General features: G+C 34.2%; 1 protein-coding gene across 4 annotated transcripts in view; it reads right to left on the reverse strand.

Moving 5' to 3' along the window:
- The window catches only part of LOC105483203 (activating transcription factor 2), a 90,520-nt gene that overhangs the window by 30,887 nt on the left and 45,938 nt on the right, over positions 1-13,695 (reverse strand). For all 4 annotated transcript variants that reach the window (XR_003018347.2, XM_011743914.3, XM_011743907.3 and 1 more), the window contains 5 exons: positions 11,660-11,778; positions 11,401-11,529; positions 8,150-8,328; positions 7,458-7,572; positions 5,325-5,411 (listed from right to left, as the gene is read on the reverse strand). Coding sequence is in view for 3 of the 4 variants with exons in the window: in XM_011743914.3 (XP_011742216.1) it covers positions 5,325-5,411; positions 7,458-7,572; positions 8,150-8,328; positions 11,401-11,529; positions 11,660-11,778 (629 nt within the window). In the remaining variant the exon portion in view is untranslated. The remainder of the gene's footprint in view (positions 1-5,324; positions 5,412-7,457; positions 7,573-8,149; positions 8,329-11,400; positions 11,530-11,659; positions 11,779-13,695) is intronic.

Consider the following 13,695-nt stretch of genomic DNA (forward strand, 5'->3'; position numbering starts at 1 on the left):
TTGGACTTTAAGTGAAAATGTTTAATTAAGAGATTGACTTGGGCTTGTGATTTTAGTTGTAAGTGCTGAGATAATCTTAAGCAAGCTTCTAAATAATGAATATATAAGAAAACTATGTATCAAAAACTATGTAACAAAACACTGTCAGTTTACTTAAATTTAAGAATTATTAAAGTACTTGAGAAAGTCAGATAATTGAGAATTATTGAGTACACAGCTTTACATGTATATAGCTTAGCGTGTTTTTTTTTTTTTTTTTTTTTTTGAGACGGAGTCTCACGCTGTTGCCCAGGCTGGAGTGCAGTGGCGCGATCTCGGCTCACTGCAAGCTCCGCCTCCTCGGTTCACGCCATTCTCCTGCCTCAGCCTCCTGAGTAGCTAGGACTACAGGCGCCCGCCACCGCGCCCGGCTAATTTTTTGTATTTTTAGTAGAGACGGGGTTTCACCGTGGTCTCGATCTCCTGACCTTGTGATCCGCCCGCCTCGGCCTCCCAAAGTGCTGGGATTACAGGCTTGAGCCACCCCGCCCGGCCCAGCTTAGCGTGTTTAAGATTATACTTTAAGCTCTTTGACAAGCAATCATTACATAACTATACATGTAAATTGCCTTGAGAACTTAGGAAAGAACTAGGTTTCTAAACTTATAATCTTAATAAATCTTATATTATGTTTTAAAAGTAGTACCTGAATAATCATTAGGTGTACCACTCACCATCAAGGGCATTAAAATCTTCCCCCTCCCCCCAAAAAATATGTAAAATCAAAACCCAAAACAAAATATCTCATTGATAAAATATAATCCTAATTGCTACACATGCTGGAGAAAAAAAAAAAAAATCGTAACAGTCTTCTTAGGAGAACATTCTTTTTTGACTCTCCTGATGGTCACTGAACACATTTGCAAGAAAAAATCTCAAAATTTAAGGTCATGTCTATTGAATTTCTTAGAACCCAAGAAATGTTTGCCATGTAACAACTGATAGAAATAGTTGTTAAATGATGTTGTTAATATGAAAAGAATATTGAAGTGTGAAATAATTTCTACACAACAAAAAAACCTCAAGTAACCAGAATTCCCTTATCCAGTACACTCACATTTTAAGTTACCAGTTCATGTTACTATACCAGCATAACAATATCTACTGTTTCACAAATGAGCTGAAATAAATAGCTATGATCTATTAGAAAATGAAATAAAGGAAAATAAAATATACCAAAGATGGTAAGTTCCCAAACCACAATGTAATTAAAATATAAATCAATATGAAAAAGATAAATAGAAAAGCCTTGAAATACTTGGAAATTATACAGTGCACTTCTAAATAACTCACAGGTCAAAGAAGAAATCACAGGGGAATTAAAGAAGTAATGACAATAAAAGCATAGCATATCAAAATTTGTACACAGAGGAAATTTTATAGCTTTAAATGTCTATATTAGAAAAAAGGATTTAAATTGATAATCTAAGCTTCTACTTTAAGAAACCCAAAAAAGATAAGCAAATTAAGTTTAATTAACCAGGAGAAAACAAATATTAAAGACAAAAGTAATAGTCAATGGGAGTATAAACATGCCATTAAGAAAAATAAAGGCAAGCTACAGACTAACACAAAACAGACAGTAGAAATATATGTATCTTTCTCTCTAACAAAAAAACCTTATGTCCAGTATAAATAAAGAATTCCAGGCGAGTACAGAGGCTCACGCCTGTAATCCCAGCACTTTGGGAAGCTGAGGCGGGTGGATCACCTTAGGTCAGGAGTTTGAGACCTGCTTGGCCAACATAGTGAAACCCATCCCTAAAAATACAAAAATTAGCTGTGTGTGGTGGTGGGTGGACTGTAACACCAGGTACTAGGAGGCTGAGGCGGGAGAATCACTTACACATAGGACAGGGAGGCTACAGTGAGCCAAGATCGTGCTACTGCACTCTAGCCTGAGTGACAGAGAAAGACTGTCCAAAAAAAAAAAAAAAAAAAAAAAAAAAGGAATTCCAGCCAGGTGCAGTGGCTCACGCCTGTAATCCCAACACTTTGGGAAGCTGGGGTAGGCAGATTACTTAAGGTCAGAAGTTCGAGACCAGCCTGGCCAACATGGTGAAACATCATCTCTACTAAAAATACAAAAATTAGCTGCATGTGGTGGCGGGAGCCTGTAATCCCAGCTACTCGGGAGGCTGAGGCAGGAAAACTGTGTGAACCCTGGAGGCAGAGGTTGCAGTGAGCTGAGATTGTGCCACTGCACTCCAGCCTGGGAGACAGAGCGAGACTCTGTCTCAAAAATAAATAAATAAATAAAAATAACAATGCAATCATAAAAGCAATTGGCCAGGCACGGTGGCTCTCGTGCCTGTAATCCCAGTACTTCGGGAGGCCGAGGAGGGCGGATTGCCTGAGCTCAGGAGTTCAAGACCAGCCTGGGCAACACAGCAATCTTTACAAAAAAATACAAGTAGTCCCAGCTACTTGAGGGGCTAAGGCAGGAGGATCGCTGGAGGCTGAGAGATCCAGGCTGCAGTGTGCCAAGATCATGCCACAACACTCCAGCCTGAGTAACAGAGCCAAACTCCGTCTCAATCAATCAATCAATAAAAGAAAAGCAACACAATTTTTTAAATGGGCAAAAGACCCACAACTAATGTCTGGCCAAAAAGGAAACGGAAATTAAAACTATGAGACACTGCTAAACAGCTCTAGAATGTCTATGATTAAAAAGACAGGGAAAACTAAATGTTGGCAAGAATGTGGTAACAATTGGAATTCCCATACACTGCTGCTAGGAATGTAAACCTTTGGGTAAAGGTTTAGCAATTTCTTATAAAGTTAAATGCATACCTACTCTCTGACTCAGCAATTCTACTTTTAGCTGTTTAATCAATAAAATGAAAATATATGGCCACGAAAAGAGTTATATAAGAATGTGTATAGTAGCTTTATTCACAATAGCTAAACACTAGAAACCACTGAAGTGTCCATGAACAGGAGAATGGACAAAGAAATTGTGGTATATTCACATACCACTCAGCAATAAAAAGAAGCAAACTATGATCACTCAACAACATGGATAAATCTGAGACATGCTGAGCTGGACATAAGAGTATAAAGTGACTATATGAAATTCTATAATTCATCTATGGTTACAAACATCAGAATAGACGGAGTGGACTGATGGGAAAGAGAGAAACTTTTGGTTACAAACATCAGAATAGATGGAGTGGACTGATGGGAAACAGAGAAACTTTTATTCTTTTTAATTTAATTTCCTGATGACCTAAAAGAAGCAGTTATTTAGGTTAAGTATAAAGTTCAAGAGTTTCTAAAAATATGGCCTACTCTTGCAGGCAAAGGTATTTCTTAAAATTGGATTTGTTCCTTTTGAATTAATTTATAGAAAAAAGTCCAATTAATATGTAAAAATATTTTTAGATGCAGTACACAATAACAGGATCTCCTTTTAACATCTATATCTGCTCTACTCAGTTCCCACTGCAGGGTAAATTAAATTGAATTTTTCATCAATACAGTATACTAAAATGGGAAGTGCAAAAAATGCCCCTGGTGAAGCTCCTCTGCTATCAAGTGAAGAAGATTCATCTTAGTATTTCCAAAGCTCTGACCTGAACATACTACGATGTGAAAAATTTCCTCCTTGGGTTTTTAGGGTCTTCTCTGACAATTAATAACCATCTAATTTTTATACTCTTGAATGAACCAACTGTTGTTCATTCAGATAATATGTAAGTTTTATTGCTAAAACAGGTGTCCTGTGCAAATTTCTGACTGATTGTCTGCACTAATGGAGAATAGTAGTAAAAATTTTTCAGGCCGGGTGTGGTGGCTCACGCCTGTAATCCCAACACTTTGGGAGGCTGAGGCGGCGGGATCACGAGGTCAGGATTTAGAGACCAGTCTGACCAACATGGTGAAACCCCATCTCTACTAAAAATACAAAAATCAGCCAGACATGATGGTGCAACACCTGTAATCCCAGCTACTCAAGAGGCTGAGGCAGGAGAATTGCTTGAACCCGGGAGGTGGAGGTTGCAGTGAGCTGAGATTGCACCACTGTACACCAGACTGGGCGACAGAGTGACTCCATCTCAAAAAAAAAAAAAAAAAAAAAAAAAAAAAAAATTCAGCTTTGCAATATGTTTTATCATGTAAAAATTTGTATTTAGTATAGTGCCTAGCAAATAACTGAAGCAAACAGAGGGTGTCTAATAACTACTAATCTACTGATTACCTAAAGATACATTAATTGCTGTTATTAGCCCTATTATGATATAGAACATTAACATCTACCCAATTGATGTTATTAATTAACTGACATTATTGTATTATAACACAGCAAGGAGAATTATGCTGATTTTTATTTTATTTTATTTTTGAGACAGAGCCTCACTCTGTCACCTAGGCTGGAGCGCAATAGTGCGATCCTGGCCCACTGCAACTTCAGCCTCCAGTGTTCAAGCAAATTCTTGTGCCTCAGTCACCCGAATAGCTGAGATTACAGGGTGTGTGCCACATGCTTGGCTAATTTTTGTATTTTTAGTAGAGACGGGGTTTCACCATGTTGGCCAGGCTGGTCTTGAACTCCTTACCTCAGATGATCTGCCCACCTCAGCCTCCCAAAGTGCTTGGGATTACAGGTGTGAGCCACCGCACCCGGGCCTGATTTTAAAAAATAGAAGCGTCAAATCTTCTACTAAGAAAATTAGAAAGTTTATAGGATTTAGGGTTAAGAAGTACCCCAGAAACCAAAGCTTAATCCTTTTATTTTACAGATGAGGAAATGTAATGTCAGGAAAGTTAAAGTTGCTTAATTAAAGGTAGTGAATAGTGGAATTAGGATTAAAATTAAAATACACATCTAAACATTAATTTAATAGCATCTAAACAGCACAACAGAAAAAAATGGTTTTCTTTATATGTATCATGTTTGCTCACTTGTACACTATTTCAGAATTCTTTTTAATACTGTTAAAACCACTCATCATTATTAGCAGCACTGCCTTCAGATGATCACATCTAGTTTCAGATGTAATACTCCTATTTTCCACTAGGAGGAGAAAAAGCCACAGGCAAAAGCCAGACAAACCACAAGTGATGAGAAACAGAGCTTCTAATCTACCCACTTATTTTTTAAAGTATCACTAACTACTCACTACGCTAAAGGAAGATTTTTTTCAAATTTTGTGGTTCGCCTATAGTATAAAACAGTCCATATCTTAATAAAAATGTGATCTAAATTGTGTATTTGAAGCAGGTTTTAGTGAAAACATTAATTCAAAACAGCTTCAAGCAATGTACAAAATCTGGCTTACCATTTTTGCTTCCGACTGTACTGGTTGGGGAGAGGAAGGACCCGGGATTCCTGGAACACTAGGCACCATGGTGACTGGTCGAACAAGCTAAGCATAAGATAAGGAAAAATAACTGCTAGACAATATATTCAAAATGAGATTTGTACTTTACTGCTGTTACAATAATTTGAGACGTTAAGAATCAGAACATTGTAAATTTATCACTAGCTGATTTTATCTCTATACCAAATCCTTATTTGGTCTTATATCCTGACTTATCCTTCAAAAGTTGTCAATTTCTGAGACATGTGCTTTCCTAATCTTCAGTTTTTACAATTTCTTTCTTAATGGTCCCTGTTAGAAATTCGTAATAGTCAAAGTGATTAATGCAAAAATTCTCAAAGATATGTCAAACGTCCATTTTGAATCTGAAAGGAAGAATGTCAAAACTTGTGACACTTAGGCATAAAAAATAATTTCAGCAAAGAACTTAGATTTTCTAAAAAATGAATTTTCTTATACATACCACGTAATAACAAATAACACACTGTAATAATTTCTCAAATAATATGTAGCAGGTTTTACCATTTTGGTTTTTTCCTTTTTTTTTTTTCTTAAACCTAACACTGAGTGAACACAGTTACTGTATAAATAAAGCTTATCTTTTCTTTCATTTCAGGTTGCTTTCATCACTAAGTACACGTAACAGGATAATAAGAAACTCAAATACAAGGCAAGAATGTTTCCCTCCTCAAAAAAATATCCTCAGTAAAGAGGAAGAAGATACCTTATATCTGAGTCCTCACAGTCTCTCAAATAATGCATTTTGAACAACAAAGTTCTTTTTAAAGAAGGCACATTATCTTGAAATTACCTCAATCAATGCAATTTTGGATAGTTCAAAAGATCACCTGTAAGAATCAGTTAATTAAAAAAGATATAAATATCAAACATTAATTCTAGTAATATTCTTAGGGGTAATCTCAACAAGAGTGTTGGAATGTTTACTATAAGCTTTTTAAAATAATTTTTATTTTTATTGTTTTTCAGACAGGGTCTTACTTTGTTGCCGCGCCTGGAATGCAGCAGTGCAACCTCGGCTAACTACAGTCTCAACCTCCAGGCTCAAGTGATCCTCCCACCTCAGTCTTCTACAGTTGCTTCCACCACAACTGGCTAATTTGTGTTTATTTCTTGTAGAGATGGGGTTTTGCCATGGGATTTTCATTTTTAGATGAAAATGAAAATAATGTGTTCTGGAAACCATGCTAGATGTCTCAAAAAGTGGTTCTCAGGATGAAAACTTGAATGTCAAAGACATAAATGAAGAGTTTGTTTGAATAAAACTGTTTTATGAAATACAATTAAGAAAAAAGCAATTTTCTAACACACATTCCAAACAATGTGTTTTTAAATGTTCATTAAACTATTACTTTTTTTTTTTTTTTTTGACTTGGGGTCTTGCCCTGTCATCCAGGCAGGATCCATAGCCCACTGCAGTCTCAAATGCCTGGGGTCATGCAATCCTCCTACCTCGGCGGCCCAATATGCTAGGATTACAACAGGCATGAGTCGCTATGCCTGGCCAAACTATTACATATTATAAGTAGACAGTTAACTATTTTGTCTATGTCTTTCAAAATTTATATATTTAACACACCCCACAAAAAACTTTTTTGGGGGATCTTTTCACAGGGAAAGCGAAAGATTATTTTGCTAGAACATTTCGATTTTAACATGATTGGGCTATCAAAGATTCTGCAAACCCTACTTGACCACAAAAATTCAGAGTGTGTCTTTATAAACAATTTCCATACTAATAGAAATACCACAGAGTTATCTGACAAGTATTCTAGAATAAATATCTTTCTAAAATTTGAAATCTGTGTTAATATTTGAATGCTACAAGCCCAGTCAAATTGAAATGGGTTGAAGAAGATCTCAGTATAAAAAAAAAATAAGATTTTGGGTAGAAGAAAATATAGCAATACTTTGAATGGTATATGCTATTACAATGATAACAAATAAATACTATCAACTGCTAATCAATATTATGTTAAATTCAATTTCATAAGCCAGTCAAGCAGTCAACTTTATTTTCTGACTACAAAGATCAGTTTTGCGATAGAGATTTAAATAGTCTAACTTTCTTACTGGGACTGCAGCTGGAACATGCACATTAGAACTTGTAATTGATGCAGGAATAGCAACAGGCATGGTTTGTCCATTAGGAAGATGTAACAGAAGAGGAAATGGGCCTGGTACAGGGCTAAGAGAAACAAAAGAAGATAAATTTTAAAAAAGAGATTCATACCAACTGTCTCTTAAAAATACAACAGTATTTTTACTCCTATAATCATATCATTTAAAAATACAATTTCTAACCACAGCAAAGCAAATGGCAAAATTTATTTTTAATTGCATCTTAAATGCATAACCTGTGTAGCAGTATTAAAAAGAAGAGAAAAGTTATGGATTTACTTGGGACAATCTCTAATTTGTAAAATGAGAAAAATTCTCATCAGATAGTTCTTGGGAGCTACCAGTAAGAACTGAAAGAAATGGAATCTGGTGATGGAGTAATTTTATATTTTGAGTGAAACAGCATGAAAACAAGACTATCTTAAATTCGCATTCTATATTTATTTTTAGTTGTATTTATCTTCCACTCTATTAGTTAATATTTATATTAAAGAAGACTACGCAAGTACTTTTTCCAAAATTCGAAGCATGCACACACATACAAAACTAAGATCTTGGTTTGAATAATCAAATGTCTTAGGAAAAATCGTAACAAAACAAACTTAGTTCATGTACATGTTCAATGATTGGCCTGAATCACTTACACAATTGGCCTGTTAGAGGATGGTGCCTGGGTGATTACGGTACTTGAGGTTGGTGAAGGTACTGCCTGCTGAATAATTACACTTGAGTCAGAACTTGTAAGCAGCACATTGGGAACCTGTAATGATGCTGGACGAACAATAGCTGATGTGGGCTGTGCCGTTTGTGCCAATGGTACTTCCTATTTAACAATGAGATCAAGAAAGGGTGGCATTTAAAAATACAAATCAATTCACATACCTTAGTGAACAGAATATAACACACTTCTAAAAGCATCTACAGAATAACAACTGCTCAAAGCAAATTAATATTTAAATTAATTAAAAGAACATTTTAGAAGAGCTGTAAAGATTCAAAGGCAATGTTCAATTTTTTACTTTTAAAAAGACGGTTTTTTTTTTTTTTCAGTACAACTTGTTTTCCTGTCAATCCAGAAATAAGTTAGACTAGGCAACTTGGCTATGATACCAAGAGAATTTTAATAAAAAATAAAAATATAATCCATTCTCAGAGAATCACAGAACTTAAAATCCAGAAGGGATTGTTTAGTTTCCCCTTAGTTTAGTTTCCTCATTATACTGTATAAAGAGGAAACAGGTCCAGTGAGGCTGTGTTATGGCTGATACAAATTAAGTAACAGAAATAAGAATTTTTAGATACAATACAATACAAATTTAATTAATTTCAGTTAGCTACCTCATCTATATCAATAATTTCTCAATATCAAAAGGCCATGTAATACTGATATCTTGAATATAAAATAAATAAGTACTGGAGTGAACTCTTTCAAGTTAGGAAAACAGAATTTGTCAGCCAAGACCTTAAAGACGGCATTTCCTCTGGCTTTACAGATAAGAGAACAAAAAGTTTTAAAAGATTTTACCCAGAATTCCTTAAATAAGTCAGTGTATACATTGGGTCTATTGTGTTTTATGAATTGGCCTGTATGGTGCCACTTATCATCAAAATCTTATTAAGCTACATAGGAAGGATAAACTAGTACTATTGTAACTTCATTTATTCAATAAGTTGAGAACTTAAGCTCTCAAAGACTAGTGGGAAGAGACAATAAATAAGTAAAACAAACAACAAAATTTCAGATTGTAGTAAATCTTAAGTGTTACAGAATAATATGTGCAACGTAACAAAGGGTGAAAGATTAGCTGAGGGTAAGGAAGAGTCAGTTAATTTATATAGCATAGTAAGAATAGGTGAGCTTCTTTGCAAAAACAGCATTTGAACTGACGATGAAAGGGTAAGGAGGAAAGCATTTCATTGTAGGGACAAGGAAGCAATACCACATGTCATGTCCTGAGGTAAGAAAAAGCTTCAAATATTTGATGAACACAAGAGAGAGGCATGAGGTGAGGATAGATGCGTAGACAAGCCCAGATAAAAGAGGACTTATGCCAAGGAGTGTGAAGTATTTTAAATACAATGGTAGACCACTGAAAGATTTTAAGCAGGTGACATGTTTAATGTATTAAAAGTCATCTTATAGAAAATGGATTGGAGGTAGAAGCAGGAAGACCAGTTAGAAGGTAACTGTTAATAATCCAAACAAAAGATATTGATGGTTTGGGCTTAAGTGGTGTCACTGAACACAGACATAGAGGATGAGATTCAGGTCTGATAAAATATGCTATTAGTTTCAGTGTAAAAGAAAAGAATAAATAAAGGATGACCCCTAAATTCTCAGCTAGAACAACTAAATGGGTGGAGAAAATTTACTGAGATGGGGAAAACTGGGGGAAGAATCAAGGACTCTGATTTTGACCTATTAAGTTTAAGATGTCTATTAGACATAGAAAAGGTGATGTCAAGATGGAGTTGGATATAAATATGGCAATCTGGTGAGATACCTATGCCTATAGAAATTTGGGAGTCATCAGTATGTAAGATGTTTATTAGAGTTATGGGTCTGGATGAGATCACCTAGGAAGAAAATCAAGAAAGAAGAAGAGCTCCAGATTTTTTTTTTTTTTAATCAATTTCATATGGTATACCTTGCTCAAGGAGGGCCTAACAACTGGGGAATGCAGAAAGAAGGAATACTCCTAAAAGATGCTGGAGCAGCCATGAACAATGAAAAACTGTTAAGTGTGAAAAGAATGAAATGCTCTTTAGGAAAAAAGATTTATATCAGAGATTTAAAAAGCATTTCTAATAACTGTGATAATGTGAAAACAACCTTTATGTCCAAAAAGAACAAGGTAACATAATACATATCATATAATAAAATAAAGTACAACCATTTTGGGGAAATCTCTAATGACATGGGAAAATATTCATCAATACTGAGCGTCTAAAGCACAATATAAAACAAAGCTAGGATCTTTGTATCCATCTATCCTTCTATTTATTCACTTATATATTTGTACCTATAAATGTATATATCTAGGAAAAATGTTTCAAGATAGTAATCTTATTCAATTATGTGCTAATAGGTGATTTTGGTTTTCTTTTCATTTTTCTGTATTCCTAGAGAAGAAGGAGAATGTACTTTTAAAATCAGAAAAAGAAACTGCAAAAAAAAAAAAAAAAGCATTTATTCTTAGCCAAAAAGTTATTTTTTCTGTATTTCCTTATTTCTAGCTCCTCCGCCATGACAGAAGTCCATTAATAAGCATAGTTTTAGAATAACAATCTAAAAAAGAATATTGCCTCTTCGCTGTGTCCTGCATGGTACTCCCAAATAAATATGTGCTTATTCTATGTGCTTGTGAACAAAAGAGTGATCAAGAAGTTCCCATAATAATGTTACTCAAAACACAACTGTAGCCCAGGTGGTCCCAGATTATCTTGGTATTCAAGCTAGTATCATCATCCTCCTAATTGCACTTACAAAGATCCACTGCTAAGATTGAGTAACTAGTCCCTTAATCCTGTAAAAGTCTATAAAACCATTGTTCAAATAATTTTTTGAATAGATTCTTAATTAAGCTGTTACTGTATGAAAGTAGCTAAATATAAAATAGCAAAACCCAGAAAAATTAAGTTAAATTTATACATTCATAAATCTTTTAAAAATAAGTTTCATCTAACATGACTGTTCTCCCCTATAATTTTTCTGTGTACAATGAAACTGCAGTCTTCTTACCCTGAAATATCTGAGTATTGACAGGCTTTCACATATAAAACTATTGCAAGCTGACATAGAATTTAATACATTAACATTTTGTGGAGATTAAATAGTAAACTTTATTTGGGTACTGTTCTTCCCCCTTAGTTTGTATTTCTAAAAATTTCTAACCTTTTCATCACTGGTAGTAGACTCTGGGTGAGGTAAAGGACTATCCTGGTGAGTTGTTTCTACAACAGAAGGTTCCTCAATTTTGCTTCTTATGATAGGTGTTGCAAGAGGGGATAAATCTAGAGGCATCTATAATTCAAATAATAAGGAAAAGGTTACAAGTTCAAAAACAGTATGTCTAAATTTAAAAAGCAGGAAGTATAAACTATGATTACTTTTCTGTCAGAAGTACTCTTTAAATTTCATGGTTACAACATACTTTTTTAATGTCGTCTTCTGAAGCTTTCTTGAATTCATTCTCAAATGGACTTGCCAACTCATTAAACAAACCCACTTCTTCACAGTTTTTCAAGAATCTTGTTGGTGTTGGGGTCTGATCTGAAATAAATGTCAAGAAGTAATCATGCATATTTAAATATGTTAAGACTCTAAAATATAGCTACTAAGTTAACAAATTAGCAGGACTGGTTCAGTCAGTTGTTAATTCTCTCTTTGGAAAGACCTCTTCCTTTAAAGCAAACAAAATTTGGTTAAATTTTTGCTGTACTTCATATTTCCTCCAATTTTAAGAACTATGAAAGTAGGAAAGAAGTCCTTTTTGCTCCTTAGTCCACTGCTTCTCTTTGAGTAGAATGGCATAAACATCCTCTACTCAAGACATAAACTACTATTATCTAACACAGTATAAAGAATTTTACAAAATTTACATTATTAAAAACTACAATTATTTAAATAAATGAAATTTGGGGAAAACTAGGATAAGAGCATATATATCTGCTTTAACTTGGTTCTTCCACTAGTTGTTCATACACTATATGAAAGCAAACTAAGATAAAAGAGAATCTTTATTAGGCAGATAAAAATATTGTAAGAAAGAAAAAAAAAAGTTAAAACAGCCCTAAAACAACAAACCCTCTTTTTGCCACTATCTACTGAAACTAATTTTCTAATTAAATGCATTTTACAAGCTAGATACAAGGGGTATGTGTGAGTCACATGCCTCCAGAATGTTCTAGCTTAATTCCTAGGGAGTAAAGAAATAGTTCACTCTATTTTCTTACAACATGAAACATTTCAACTTTACTCGAATATGTACTCCTAACCATGTACATTAACATATGTACTCAGTGTTCATGTATAGGCTACAAAAAATGCCAGGTAAGATTTACACTGAATGAAAAGAAACTTATAAATTCTGCCTATTTAGTGTTATTATTTTCAAGGGTGTCTATTCATATTGATTAGAGTTGGTAGCACATTCAAATTCTATTCACATTTAATATATTTTAGAGCACCAATTTTACAGGCTATAGCAGGGATCTAGCCTAAGTGAAATAAAAGTACTCTTCTAAGGAAGACTCTTCGTTTAAGAGAAAATACTCATAATTTCTTTTGTAAGATTAAAATTTACATATTTGTTAACCATTATATCCCCACAGAGGGCATTACTTACTATTTTATCTTTGCCCCCAACATGTATACCTAGAGTACTAGTATTTTTACTATGTACAAATATATTTAACACTAAAATGACCCACTTGTAATACGTAACTAGACAAAATGCAGGCCTGTCTCAGGCACTGTTAGTAATATCAGAATTACTAGAAGGACTCTATTATATCATAATTTTACTAGTTTCTAGCCTATCCTTTAATTCCCACCTCCCAAAAGATCTCAAAAATCACATTATAGTAAGTAAAGTACATATATTAGCTTAAGTCCATCATGACTAAATTAGTAGGTCAAATCTAAATTTGACTCCTGTTCATACCCAAGGGTTTGTCTATCTAAGTTCATTAGAAGGCTCTGAAATTACATTAAAGGGAGGGAAAAAAATCTTAAAAAAATAAAATACATAAGCATAAGTCACTTTTATCAATGATCACTGGAACTATCAGACTTGAGAAAAGTCAACATAGGCACAATCATTGAACATGCACATTGCATATGGCTACCGATCACCAAAACTATACCACACATATCATGCATTTTATTTACATGGTAATGTTAACCTATTCATCTCAACATATGTTAGTGAAAACAAAAAAGGTCAAGTACTGTGTTTGAATGTGCTCTACTTTTCTACTGCATTAAATGTGATCAGACAGGAAAGTAATTTCTAGAAACCAATTTCAAAACATATTTGAGCTAAAAAGTTACACACAGAGAGAGATTGTGCTAAGGCAGAAAGTTTCAGAGAAACAAAGAGCTTCATGCCTAGGACAGTGATCTTTCCAGGTTGTTACTATTTTGCTTGTTTGGTTCGTTTTGTTCTAGATCTTAGTATCTAATGTA

Source organism: Macaca nemestrina, chromosome 11 (genome assembly GCF_043159975.1).
Source record: "Macaca nemestrina isolate mMacNem1 chromosome 11, mMacNem.hap1, whole genome shotgun sequence".
Taxonomy (NCBI): Eukaryota; Metazoa; Chordata; class Mammalia; order Primates; family Cercopithecidae; genus Macaca; species Macaca nemestrina.